Source organism: Aspergillus versicolor (assembly GCF_001890125.1).
Source record: "Aspergillus versicolor CBS 583.65 unplaced genomic scaffold ASPVEscaffold_2, whole genome shotgun sequence".
NCBI classification, from domain to species: Eukaryota; Fungi; Ascomycota; class Eurotiomycetes; order Eurotiales; family Aspergillaceae; genus Aspergillus; species Aspergillus versicolor.
In genome coordinates, this window is record NW_024467525.1 from 980,171 (window position 1) to 993,064 (window position 12,894).

The 12,894-nt window shown below is 48.0% G+C and overlaps 4 protein-coding genes and 1 non-coding gene across 5 annotated transcripts; 1 reads left to right on the forward strand and 4 right to left on the reverse strand.

The window, feature by feature from the left end:
• Positions 1-438: 438 nt before the first annotated feature.
• ASPVEDRAFT_185351 (ABC transporter ATP-binding protein) lies at positions 439-4,585 on the forward strand (the record flags this gene model as incomplete). The annotated part of the gene is made up of 6 exons (XM_040808949.1): positions 439-857; positions 906-1,569; positions 1,617-2,342; positions 2,643-3,461; positions 3,499-3,640; positions 3,690-4,585. The coding sequence occupies 6 exons, from the start codon at positions 439-441 to the stop codon at positions 4,583-4,585; spliced, it is 3,666 nt and encodes a 1,221-aa protein (XP_040663864.1).
• ASPVEDRAFT_37534 (dienelactone hydrolase family protein) lies at positions 4,520-5,804 on the reverse strand. The gene is made up of 3 exons (XM_040811499.1): positions 5,449-5,804; positions 5,278-5,359; positions 4,520-5,221 (listed from the first exon to the last, which is right to left on the reverse strand). Exons 1-3 carry the CDS (start codon positions 5,687-5,689, stop codon positions 4,708-4,710), a joined length of 837 nt encoding a protein of 278 aa, XP_040663865.1. The 5' UTR covers positions 5,690-5,804; the 3' UTR covers positions 4,520-4,707.
• A 1,237-nt stretch (positions 5,805-7,041) lies between these two features.
• ASPVEDRAFT_t45 lies at positions 7,042-7,141 on the reverse strand. The gene has a single exon. It is a non-coding gene; the product is annotated as a tRNA-Gly (tRNA).
• A 225-nt stretch (positions 7,142-7,366) lies between these two features.
• Positions 7,367-10,096, reverse strand: ASPVEDRAFT_37535 (protein kinase IKS1). The gene is made up of 2 exons (XM_040811500.1): positions 9,912-10,096; positions 7,367-9,851 (listed from the first exon to the last, which is right to left on the reverse strand). Exons 1-2 carry the CDS (start codon positions 9,962-9,964, stop codon positions 7,844-7,846), a joined length of 2,061 nt encoding a protein of 686 aa, XP_040663866.1. The 5' UTR covers positions 9,965-10,096; the 3' UTR covers positions 7,367-7,843.
• A 143-nt stretch (positions 10,097-10,239) lies between these two features.
• Positions 10,240-12,868, reverse strand: ASPVEDRAFT_37537 (putative GTPase NOG2). Its single transcript, XM_040811501.1, has 3 exons — positions 12,683-12,868; positions 11,881-12,628; positions 10,240-11,493 (listed from the first exon to the last, which is right to left on the reverse strand). Exons 1-3 carry the CDS (start codon positions 12,778-12,780, stop codon positions 10,666-10,668), a joined length of 1,674 nt encoding a protein of 557 aa, XP_040663867.1. The 5' UTR covers positions 12,781-12,868; the 3' UTR covers positions 10,240-10,665.
• Between the last annotated feature and the right edge of the window lie 26 nt (positions 12,869-12,894).

The following is a 12,894-nucleotide window of genomic DNA, read 5'->3' on the forward strand; positions in this document are numbered from 1 at the left end:
TAGTGGCCGTGGCGGCCTCGTGGCGCTGCCGGGTCTGTTTGTAGTGCCTCGTTTTCTGGGACGAGGCGGAGATGAAAAAGTACACATGTATTTATATGGGACGTTTTTGTTGGAGGGTGGTTGTGTACTCTTGGTAGTGCATGGAGTGGGCAGGGCCGTAGTCGGCCCCCGCCGGTCAAGAACAATACTACGCCAACCCATTGATCTTATTGCATGAAACCACCTTCAATGTGCCCGCATTGGGACTTTGGAGGGCCAAACCAGTCAAATTGTGTTTGTTTCTTTTTTTTTTTTAACAACAAAAAGGATGGATGGAAATATTAGGCGACGTCGCTGTTTCTCTGTTTTCCTCTGTCCTTTTTGCTATATCACTCATTGCCCAACACTCAATCTACTAACATCAATGAATAAACCACAACCACAAAGTGCTAGCCGATGATGGCTTATCTAAGATATTTACAAAGACTCGTCAAGACGCCACTTCTCAACTTCACAACAAGGAAGCATGTCCCAACCCTAGCGATAGCCACTCTTTGCTGTTTCATCGCCAGTTTTACCGTGCCGTTGTTTTCCATCATTCTGGGCAATGTATTCAACGACTTCGCTCTTCTTGGATCCGGAGATATTACTGGTGATGTCTTAATCCCGAGGGTATCGCGTCAATGTTTGCAATTTTTGGCCGTAGGTGTGCTGGGATGGTTCTTCAATGGAACTTACTACACGCTCTTCGTCGTTTTTGGCGAACTGCAGGCTGCGAATGCTCGCAGTACACTATTCGATAGTCTACTGAAGAAAGAACAGCGTTTTTTCGAAGAGCATGAAGAAGGAGCGCGGACTTTCCTGGGTTGTCTTCAAATGTGCGTCCCCCAGTATTCACCCATTCTTCACGACTGATGCAATTACAGTCAGGTGCAGGAAATCCAAACGGCAACATCGAATTCGCTAGCGCTTGTACTGCAGTACATATTTCGCATTCTCGTGTCTCTCGGTGTATCATTTTATACTTCGTGGAACCTTACTCTCGTAATCCTTGCTGGAATTCCATTCGTCTCGCTCATAGTTCCTTACCTGGCACCAAAGATCAATGCTGGCATCCAAGCTCAACAAAATGAACTTAAGACGGCCTCCAAGGTTGTTAATAATGCGGTTACATCTATTGATACCGTGAAGTATCTGAATGCGCAAGATATTGAGCTGAAGAAGTTTACCGACCACATGGACAAGGCTGCGTCGGAGTATACCAGGATAGCACGCCTTAACGCGCTTCAGATAACTGCTATGCGGTTCATAATGTTCGCCATGTTTGTACAAGGCTTCTGGTACGGAAGCTACCTTGTGACATCGGGGAAGCTTTCAGCGGGTGATGTGCTGAGAACGTTTTGGGCCTGCTCTGCGTTTGCCCAGGCCATTGAGTGGCTAATGCCGCATCTTTTGATCTTGGAGAAAGGCAAGGTTGCTGTTGCCGCCTTGCAACGCACGTTAAATGACGGTCTGGAAGCAAAATCTTCGCGAGAGATGCGGGGGGCGCTGTATCCAAGTCATTGTGAGGGTATCATCGAGGTGAAAAAGGTAGGTCGTTCTCTCTAAGCCCTTGTATGCGACTAATATTTTCCAAGCTATCATTCGCATATCCCTCCCAGCCAGATCGACTTAGTTTAGACTCCTCGAGTTTTCTATTCCCCGCCGGAGCGACAACATTCGTCATTGGGAAAAGCGGTTCTGGCAAGAGTACACTTGGACAATTGCTCACTCGGTTCTATCTACCAACGTCAGGCGAGATACTTATTGATGGGTATCCCATACAAACGCTCGGTGTCAATTGGATTCGGAATAACATTACATACGTCGAGCAACGAAGCATCCTATTCAACGAATCTATATTCAAAAACATTGCTTTCGGCAGCCGTGACCACGAGAATATTCGCGAAAGAGACATGGAGGAATCTATAAATCTCGCGATGCTACCTAGCATGGTTGGGAAACTTCCACATGGAATTGACACTTTTGTTGGTGAAGGAGGCAACGCCCTCAGTGGAGGCCAGAAGCAGAGAGTTGCCATTGCAAGAGCTCGGTTGCGGGATTCTCCTGTCCTTATATTGGATGAGCCTACGAGTGCTTTGGATGGAACGAATCGGGTCCAGATCATGAACTCTATTCGCAAATGGCGTGAGGGCAAGACCACAGTCATCATCACCCATGACATGTCTCATATCAAGTACAACGATTTTGTTTATGTCCTGGATACCGGTTCTGTCGTTCAGGCCGGGTATAAAGAAGAGCTCAAAGAAGACCCGAAGCTGAGTGGCTTTTTCCGTGAGGATGAGAATCAGGAAGACGACTATGTTGGGACGTATCACAATGATGGTGACCTTTCCGTTACATCGTCATGGTCCTCGGATGAACTTGACAAGCCCCCTCCGCTACATTCAAAGGACTCATATATGACTATCCCTGGTAACCTCCCGGATTATCTAAGAAGCTCGCTCTGGAGGAGTGATCAAATTGAGGCCTCTCTCAGAAAAGACCCATTTGTTAGCCACAATGAAATCGAAATGGATGACCTCAGTATGAGGGCTCAAAGCGTTCGTTTTGCTGGTCCTTCTAAAGCCTCCAAATTGCGCCGCCGGCTCAAAGTACGTCAGCGAATAAAGCCCTCACTCGATAAAACGAGTGTTCCCCAACAAAGCCTTCAGAAGCCTATACAGAGGGCATTGAAGTCTGTCGTACCAAATTTACTACCCAGACAGCATCTATTTCTTGCCCTCGCAATTTTCTGCATTCTGGCTCATGCCGCCGCAACCCCGATATTCTCTTACTTCCTCGCAGAGCTCCTCAAGACATTCTATAACAAAAGCAACAATAGCATGAGATGGGCTCTAGCTGTCCTTGGAGTGTCAATCGGTGATGCATTCACAAACTATTATATGTTTTATCTTTTGGATATTTGCGGCCAAGCCTGGGTCAATGGCCTTCGGAAACAGGCGTTCCACAAAGTCCTAGACCAGGCTCGAGAGTGGTTCGAAGACGAATTGAATAGTGCCTCACAGCTAACAATTTGTCTTCATGAAAGTGGTGAAGATGTTCGTACCATAATCACTCGTTTCACTGCGTTCGTTCTAGTTGCTGTTTCCATCATGGCAATGGCAGTTGTATGGAGTCTTGCGATTTGCTGGAAACAGACCCTGGTTGCACTGTCGTGTGGACCAATTGTCTTTGCCATTACGAGAGGTTTTGAGACGACCAATGGTATATGGGACCGGCGATGCATTGCTACTAGGGCCTCAGCCTCGGATGTCTTTCTAGAAACATTTTCAGAAATACGAACGGTGAGGAGCTTGACATTAGAGCCTTACTTTCATCTTAAACATTTAAAGGCTGCAGCTCAGTGTTTAAAGATGGGATTAAGGAAAGCGATCTACACAGGGTTACTCTTTGGTCTAGTGGAATCTTCCAATGTGTTTGTTACTGGTGAGTTGGATGAACCTGTTGGTTGTACAGTATTTGCTAACACAAACAGCACTGATATTCTACTATGGAGCAACTCTAGTCAGATACAATGAGTTTACAGTGGATGATATTACAGCTGTAAACTCGGTTCTTCTCTTCAGCCTGGCATACGCCAGCACAGTCATGACTTGGAGTACGTTTTTCAACTTACCGGCTTTGCCCACCCCCAGCTAACAAATCAGTTCCTCAAATAAGCAACTCTAGAGAAATGGCCCGACGACTTTTTCGGCTCGTCGACCTTCCACACGCTTCATCCCACGAACACGCAGGTGTACTCCAGATACGCAAGGCAGCCCCAGTCCAAATCCACCATCTAAGCTTCCGATATCCATCTCGCCCAGACGCATCTGTCTTGCGAAACGTCTCCCTCACCATCCCCGAAGGTTCCTGCACAGCGATAGTTGGACGCTCCGGATCCGGAAAGTCCACTATCGCCTCCTTGCTTCTGTCTCTCTACGAAACACCTTCCTCCTTAAACACAAGTATATTGCTCGCTGGTAACAATATCCGCGAAGTCCACACACCCTCGCTTCGCTCTCTCATCTCCATCGTTCCCCAACAGCCCACTATATTCCCCGGCACAATCCAAGAGAATATCAGCTACGGGTTAGATCAATCTTCCGAGCAAAGCAACCTCTTCAACGTCCGCACCGCAGCCCGCGCAGCGGGCGTAGACGATTTTGTCTCCTCCTTACCTGGTGGCTATCAAACCGTGATTGGGGATGGCGGAGTCGGACTCTCAGGCGGACAGGCACAAAGGATAGTCATTGCGCGTGCTCTTGTGCGCCGGCCTCAGATACTTATTCTTGACGAGGCGACATCGGCACTTGATCCAGATAGCGCGGCGACCATCAAGGCGACGGTGCGGAGACTTGTTGCGGCTAAAACAAGTCTTACGGTTATCATCATCACCCACACAAAGGAAATGATGGAGGTGGCAGATGATATTATCGTATTGGAAGATGGAAGGGTTGTTGAGCAAGGACCGTACCGCGCTCTCTTGAGACGATCAGGCGGGAAACTGAGGGCCCTCATCGAGAATCCTGAACCTGATATAACAGAAAGTAGTTCAATCTAGCTAGTCAATGTAACTATTCCAATTATATTAAATAGGCCTTCCCCGGCTATGGTCCGTTTTACACCAAAACGCCAAAATCATTTCACCATATTACCAATGTGAATTCCCATTATATCATAAATTTACGAAGAAAACCGCTTATTAAAGAAATCAACCGCCTGTTCTTCCGACTCAACTGCTTGCCTCCCCGAATCCTCAACCTCCATATCAGCCCTAACACAGAACCCATGGCCTGCTCCCAAATAAACTTTAACCTCACCCTCCTTGCCCTCCATAACCTTTTTCACCTCCTCAATCCTGTCCGCTTTGACATTATGATCCAGCTCCGCCAGGGCAAAGCTTACAGGTATCGTAATTTTCTCGATATCCTCGGGAATTGCCAACAAGCTGGGGTGACCCGTGAATCCAGCATCAATCAGGTTCTTCTTCTCACCGTCCATGGTCGTAGTTGCCCCATGGGCAAGGAGAACCGTGTGTTTCCCGCCCCAGCAGAATCCCGCCGCACCGATAGGCAGATGTCCTTCTGAAGATTGGCGGAGAGATGTGAAGAAGGATTCTACTATCGGATAAGACTTTGCAGGCCGGTTGCAGAACATGAATGGGATGACGGCATAGATGACGTTGGCGATGTGGTACCTTTTCCTCGTTAGCTGCTATGCATGCATCTATGGAGAGAGAGATGGGGTGAATACGGTTTCGTCACCCAGTCCCATAAAGTGCCAGTCTTGAATAGCGCGCGGAGTGTATCAATAGACCAGACTGGCGCCGCCGTTCCTGTAAGCCAGTTAGCCAATTAGCCGGCCAATTCCGTCCCAATTACATATAGAAGTCTAGAAATCAGGCCGAGAAATTTGGATACCCACCCTTCATAAAATCAGGTAGGTAAACCTTAAACTTTCCCATGTCGGCATAATGGTCCGCCAGGATTCGGTTGTTGACGAATTCCCATCCAAAGGCATCTGGAATTATGACCACAATGCCCTTGACCTGGTCCGGTGGGACATCCGGCTCCGCGACATAGGTCTCTAGCCCGTGGAGACTCGCGACGTGACCCTTGGGGGTGTCTTTGCGGACATGGCCGGAGAAGCAGTCTGGACAGGACATTATATATATATATATATGTATAAATCTATAGGGTCGAGTGCATCAATATACAAAAGGAAAACAAGGATGAGGGCTGATGTGTAACGTGAGGAGAGAGAAGGTAACAAAGAGTTCGTAAATGTTGCAATGAAGTGTCGGGGATAAGAGGGGTTACCGTAACACCGAACAGCAGCTTAAGGCCGTCCCCGAATCTCACCCAAATCTCACGAACTTGCGAAGCTTGTCTGGATAATCGGCACAGGGGAGATGACCAATTGGGGGCTATTCATCATCAAGGTAATATCGATACAAACATGCATCCATTGCGAACTAGTGATAAATTACAAGCTATGATAGATTCACAAAGCGGCGGAGGCTTATATTACTAGCCCTAATAAATTTAGATCGCTGTCACTGGCGGCATAAATCGAAAAGCTTACTTTCAGGAGACAAGGAAAATTGACGAAACACTATAACCCAGGAGACTCTGCGGGTAAGAGTCATCGAAAAAGGGAAATATACAGGCCCTCATTCCAAAACATTAAACCGTAACCCAGAGGCAATGCCAAATTATAGTCTAGTGTCGACCGTCAAAATAGGACTCGACTGCGCGCTTGTTTTCCCATAGAGGACAAAATGCAAGCCTGCAGAATACTCAATTAAAGACCCATCAGGCTTAGGAGTAAGAGAGGAATTACTGGAGCGCTCATATGCTCAATGAAGTTTCGCTTCTTCAATCCCAGCATCAAAGGCAGGATAATCAGTGGCTCTCCGCGAGGTATTTACCCGTCTGTTCCCACCCAGTTGCTGTAAACAGCCGCCTTGGACTTTGGGAACTTTCCCTCAGATCGGCAAACATCCAAAACTCGCCAGGCACCGAACCCATTGGGCTGATCATATTGTTTATTACTTTTGATGAATACGACGGCAACGATCTATCTCACCTGAACAACAGGAAGACTTCAACTGCAAACATGTCATTGTCTTTCCTAGCGTTGCAACTTGGCCCAGGAATACATTAGAGGCTTCGGACATTCGGGAATCAAGGTTACTTCTCTTAGCAATCAGCTTGAGAGCAAAGAACAATAGCGGAGACCCGCAGTCAACCTTGAAACATGGTCGCTTAACTGATTCAGAGGTACAGGAGAGCTTCATAACCAATGCAGCAGACAAACACCTTGAACTTGTGTTGTCTACAAAACAGCTGAGATATTATATTAGGGGCTGAGTTGAACAAGAGCAAATAAGTTGTTGGAATCTGTATTTCTACACTGTTGTTGGTTTATTCATATAATAGGTATGGTTTGAAATTCACTGTTTTCTTCAGCAGTTGGGAGCATAAAAACAAGCAAAAAGAAAATACATAAATACGATGCACCAACCGGGGTTCGAACCCGGGTCTCGACTTGACCACTAATCGGGAAAATATTTCCTTTTTGGGAGAGTCGTGTCATACCACTAAACCATTGGTGCTTTTTTTACGAAAAGTTGCTCTTTTTCGTATTTTCCCAATTCAAAGTTCAAAAAAAATCTGCTCTTCGCCAGTAGCCCAAAGTCAATCCACGGGCCTCTCGGCCGTGGAAAGAACAATAGAACACGAGAGAGAAGTGGTAAAAGTAAGGCATAAAACGTACCTAGAAAAGTGAATTAGTACCCATTGTAAAGTGTAGCATCGTCACTGTTTAACTGGATATCTACCGGCAAATTGTGTAAACCTAGCTTTGATACCCAGCGGACATGCGGAATATATAGGGTTTCCGTTGGTGGTCTCCACAAAGAAATTTTTTTCAAGGGGGCGAAAAGAAAACGGCAAAAAAAGTTCAAGAATAAAAAAAAGAATAAATAAATACGAAAAAGAGCAACTATTCGTAAAAAAGGCACCAATTGCTGTTCATTGGTACCCTGGGCCCGGCAGTATAGCTAACTGGGTCACGATCTTCACGGTGATCGAAACAGGGCACTGTGATTCTGACGGGCGCTGGGGCAGAGCCTTGAATCGGGCCCACGCGTACAGGGTGAAGAAGAACTGGATGCTCTGTGGCCATAGATTTCGGGGTACTGTTTTGGTGATAATTGCTTTCTGAGAAGAGAATACAATAAGATGATAAGTATAATTTTCAAATTCGCTACTTCCGTATTCGTATGTTCAATAATTAAACATAGGCAGCATGTACATCATAATTCGTTCCTAAACACTGTCTCGGTTGTGGAAGCAGGCCGGGCACATAGAATCTCCAACTTCAAGCTTAGTACAACAACAATAAGATGCAATACTAGGGATGCTACTTGTACCCCAACACTGGCCATCCGTAGGTTGACTCCGGCTACCAGGATCAAAAAGTAAAGCACCCAGGGGTTGACAGCCAACGGAGTACAAGGTTGGAGAGCCATCGCAATCTTGACAAGGAACAATGTCAGCTGAATAGCAAACAATGATGGGCGCCATCTCGAGAGACGCGGTGCAAGAGAGATCTGGCTTGGTGGCGGGGGCAGCAGCCGAACAGGAGCGTCGTCGTTTGTCGGACCGACCTGCCGGGTTTCATTCCTAGGTGGGGAGACGGAAGGTGTATCAGAGAAGCGCGGGCGCACAATCAGGTCACGTTCCGGGCTGAGCGAGCCTCTTCTTTCTACAGCGCGGTCCACGTCTTCGATAACGGGGGTAAGGTCCCCGACAGAACCGTTCGATTCGTATACTGAGTTGCGCCGTACAGCGACAGGGCTCCTCGAAAATGACCTCCTCGGAGATGCGGGTTGGTGAAATGGCGACTCAGCCGTATCATCGAGAGGATGAATCCTGGAGCCACTGTGCATGTCAGGGGCAGAAGAGCTACTGCTGCCGCGTTTCGTGCGAAAGCTCTCATTTGCACTAGCTCCAACTTCAAGACCGCTGAGGACCTCATCTGCCGATGGACGCAGATCAGGATCCACGGACAGCAGACGCCATAAAAAAGTATAAAGTTGTTCGGGCAAGTCAGGGCGTATTTGTCTTTGGTCAAACCCATCCCAATCCATTATCTCTTCACGGAGCTTCTCGAGGTCCTCCCTTTCCTCGTGAATAAGATCGGCGTTTCGATACGGAAGTTGGGCGAAACACAAGAAATACAATATCATGCCGAGAGAGAATATATCTGATTTGAACGTGAAATTGGCAAAAGGACCGTTGGGAAACTCTCGCCGCAATACTTCCGGGGCACAGTACGACACGGTTCCTGTCGCGCCGGTAGACATCCGAATAGCGTCCTGGGGTTGAACTTCACCGAAGTCGCTGACTAGGACTCGAATTCCATCACTTGTCTTGTGCAATAGACAGTTGTTGGGTTTTAGATCGCGATGGATATAGCCGCTAGCATGAAGGTATCGCAACCCTGACGTAATGTCTTTGAAGAATGAGTATATCTCGTCGAAGTGTAATCTGCGTGGTTCCCTCAAGTTGACAGGAGGTTCGGCACCACCTTTCGATCTCCTCCTAAGACGCTCCTTCAATTCCTGGGGGGTCGTGGAAGTCTGTACGGAGCCGCAGATATAGTTGTGCAAATCGCCCGCATTGCAATATTGTTGGAGAATGAATGCGCAAGGAACACTTGGTCCAAACGTGGTAATTTTTGCATTCTCAAGCCAAACATGCCTATACGAGACAAGGTTCTGGTGAGAAAGGTGCTGCAGAAGTTGGACTTCGATCAAAACCTTTTCAAGCCACTCGTGGTCATCTCCGACAGGCACTCGTTTACAAGCATAATGCCCCAGAGACACGCCATCCAACATGTGCTTCACTAATAACACCACGCCTTTACCTCCTTTGCCTAGTACCCTCTCTTCCACGAAAAACCTTTTAAAGTAGTCCGGTGTAAATGCAGCTGACGAAATTCCGTGGCCGCTATGCGCGTGAGAGTAACTGGATCCGCTAGAAGGGCCGTCCGCAAGGGCGGGTTGACCGTAGCGTCGCGACAGGGGTGTGGTCGATTCTACGGAGGCAGGAGGAAGGCTGTTGCGGAGCATGCGAAAGTACTCAGGATTGACGAATTCCGGTTGTGCTCCGGCATGGTGGTTGTCTTGGGAGTTATCTCCCCGCAGCGGGCGGCGACAGTACGGACATTGGGGTTCGTCATCTTCGCGTTCGGCCGCATTTTGAATGACTAGCTGCTGCGAATCGCGATCGAAGATGACAATAGAGTCGTTATGGCGTCTGAAATAGAGCCATCTAAGCAAGAAAACTTCTGTAGCAGATGAAAAGGCCGAGACTTACAGCACCACGTCGTTTGATGAGCTATACGGAACAACTGACATGCCCTCAGCCATTATATATTGAAGATCGGCACATCTCCCAAAGACCCTGGAGAGTGAAAGGCCATAACCATGAAAGGAGGATTATGGGGGTTCTTGAAACAACAATGGTCGGCAGTGGTCCGTCCTCCGCAGAATGAGGCAGTTGCCCATGAGATGGATGGATCCAATCCGACCATGGTCGATGATGACGCTGATGATCCCGCCCCACGTGAGTCACGGCGGTGAGCCACCAACGCCCGCGGCATTTATTTACTGTTTGCTACTACGTACTGATGCGGTGGATTTATTGATATAGAAGATGTAATGGGACATTGTCATAACATTTGTAACGACATGGGTATCTAATAGAGCGATGTCAAGGACATCGAGCTCGATGATGGATCCTACCACCGGAGGCATCATCGGCGCATGCACGCTAATACGACCTGGCCTAGTTGATGAGGTGGGTACTATGACTGGATGCTGCTGCGTATCTCCTCATTTCAGGCAGACCCGGTAACATGAATATTGTCACAGGTTCTAGACTGCGTCCGCGAGCTGTACAGCTGTCAAGTACTTGTCCACTGGCCAAGTGGAAAGCGACAGCTAAGCGTACAGAGCCAGCTCGCGACGCCCTGGCGTCAAACAAGCAGACAAGTGTGACTTGTACGAATGGCGATCGCTCTGCTTGCGGAGGTTGTGGAGTGTCGGGAGTAAAGAGATTGCAAGTCTGCTCACTCCTCCCCGCTTTCCTCGTCACTGACTTGAAGATTTGCGATCGAGTCATTATCGCTATCTTCGTCTTCATCATCAAATCCTTCGAACTCTTCTTCAGCGCCGGAAGTTGCTTCACCCGAAGCCTTTTGGTCATCGCCGGAGGCTTCGTCTATCTTGCGTTTCCGACCCATCTCTCCAAGCCTGCCTTCACGGCCCTCAATTTTCTCGCCCTCCTCACCAGATGTGTACGGAGGGGGAGTAAACCAAGGAATCTTTCCTCTGAGGAAATCGTTGATAACCATCTTAGCAACGCCGTCAAGATCGGGCTCGCCTCCACGAAGAAGTCTGCCACCCTTCCTTGCAAGAATGCTGAGAAATTCAACAGAATCGTGCGGGTCTTTGAGACCGTAGGTGCGTTCAAGGTGTTTAGATTGGACACGCTTGAGAATAGCAGGAATATACTGCTCGGGGTTCTCGACGTTTTCCACTCGCACGACACCTCTGAGAAGGATATCTTCGGGAGTATCCGTCTGGCTTGGAGGAACAACACCAGGACAATCGATGAGGTAGATCCGCTTCATCAAGGTAATGTACTGCCAAACCTTGGTTTCTCCAGGGATAGGAGCAACCGTGCACACCTTCTTCTTACGTAGAGTGTTGATAATCGATGACTTTCCTGTGTTTGGGTAGCCAATGAAACCAACCGAGATCTGTTTTCGGTCGGAGTGAAGAGATGAGAATTGCCTCAGAAGTTGAATCAGAGACCCCTTGCCGAACGAGTTGTTGATCGAAGCATGGAAAGCTAACGTGGGATAGTCCTTCGATAGATGGCGTACCCAAGCGGCCTGGTGTATAACGTTAGCAACACCGTCACGTAATAAGTAACTTATATAAAAATAAAAAGAACAAATGTAGTGATGTGTGAAATGTTACTAAGAGCGCTGCTACGAAGTCGCCAATGGCGAAGCAGTACTCAACTCAAAAACAGAACACTGCTTAGTCCTTAACGACCAGTTTTCAAAACGAAAACCAATCAGCCTAGCTTCAGAATGAAGTTCGGCGCGGACCAGCGTTGATATGCCAAAGCTGTAACAGACAATACTTCCATAGAGAAAACGTGAAACAAAGTCACGGAAGTAGACTTGACTTAGCGATGGCATGGCTTGAGCCAATGGATAATAGGGGATGAAAAATTGAGGATAAAAGCAGATAAAAGGAGATAAAAGACTTACCGCTACACCGGTAGGTACAAGATCACACTTGTTGAGGACAAAGATCAAGTGCTTGTGAGGCGCCTCCTCGCGAATGTATTTTTCAATGCCTCTGCAGCGTGTTCCCTCGGGGTCGCGAGCATCAATCACATGGATGACAACATCTGACGAATCTATGACCTTGTACAACTCGTTCCAGATTCTCTTACTTTGACCCTTCAGGAAGACCGCTTCACGAGACGTCGGCATCGTGCCAAGCTGGAGGTCGGTCGCCGCATCATCGCCAGCAAAGATCGGCGTACCATCCTCGTGTCGGCCTTGGTCCGTCTTTTCAACGTAGCTATCTTGCATCTTCATTGTCTCGCCAGCCAAGTCTTCGAGGGACGAGACGCCAAGTTTGACCCGTTTTCTTTGAGCTTTGGGCCCGAATGTGTCGCTATAAGGTGACGTTTCGATCGCCATCTTAGCCTCGTGCTGTTTCAGCCCATTGACGGTCTGATTTTCTTTGATCAAACTCATTGGAAGCTTGTTGGTTTTGAGGAGAACCTGATACGGATCCGAAGAACGTTCGGCGACGGCCTCTCGAAACGAAGACAGAGCTTCCTGCGAGATGACTCGAGTATTCCCGAACCATTTACGGTTGGGTTCTATCCGAGCGACGGGGGCATCGCGAGATTGGTACGAGGCAGCCTGGGTGATGTTTCCCTCTGAGTCACGTTGAGGTTTACCATCCTTAAGCATGTTCAACCTCTTAACCTTCTTCGCATCTCTTTTTTTCAAATCAGCTGCTATACCAATCGCAAGGGAGCTGGGTGAAGCTTACCTGTAGAAATTTTCGCCCTTCACCCTCACATTGGCCATGCCATCGCCAACCTTCCCCTGGCGGGTTCGGCGCGTGGCTTCCTTCTTCCCAGAACCCATAGCGAAAGAGTCCTCTAATAACTCGAAAAGGTCAAGAAATGAGAGGTCTAGAGGTAGGGAGTAAAATCAAAAAGTTGGCAGAGCGCAGAAGAGAAGGAAAGAAGAGGTGAGGAG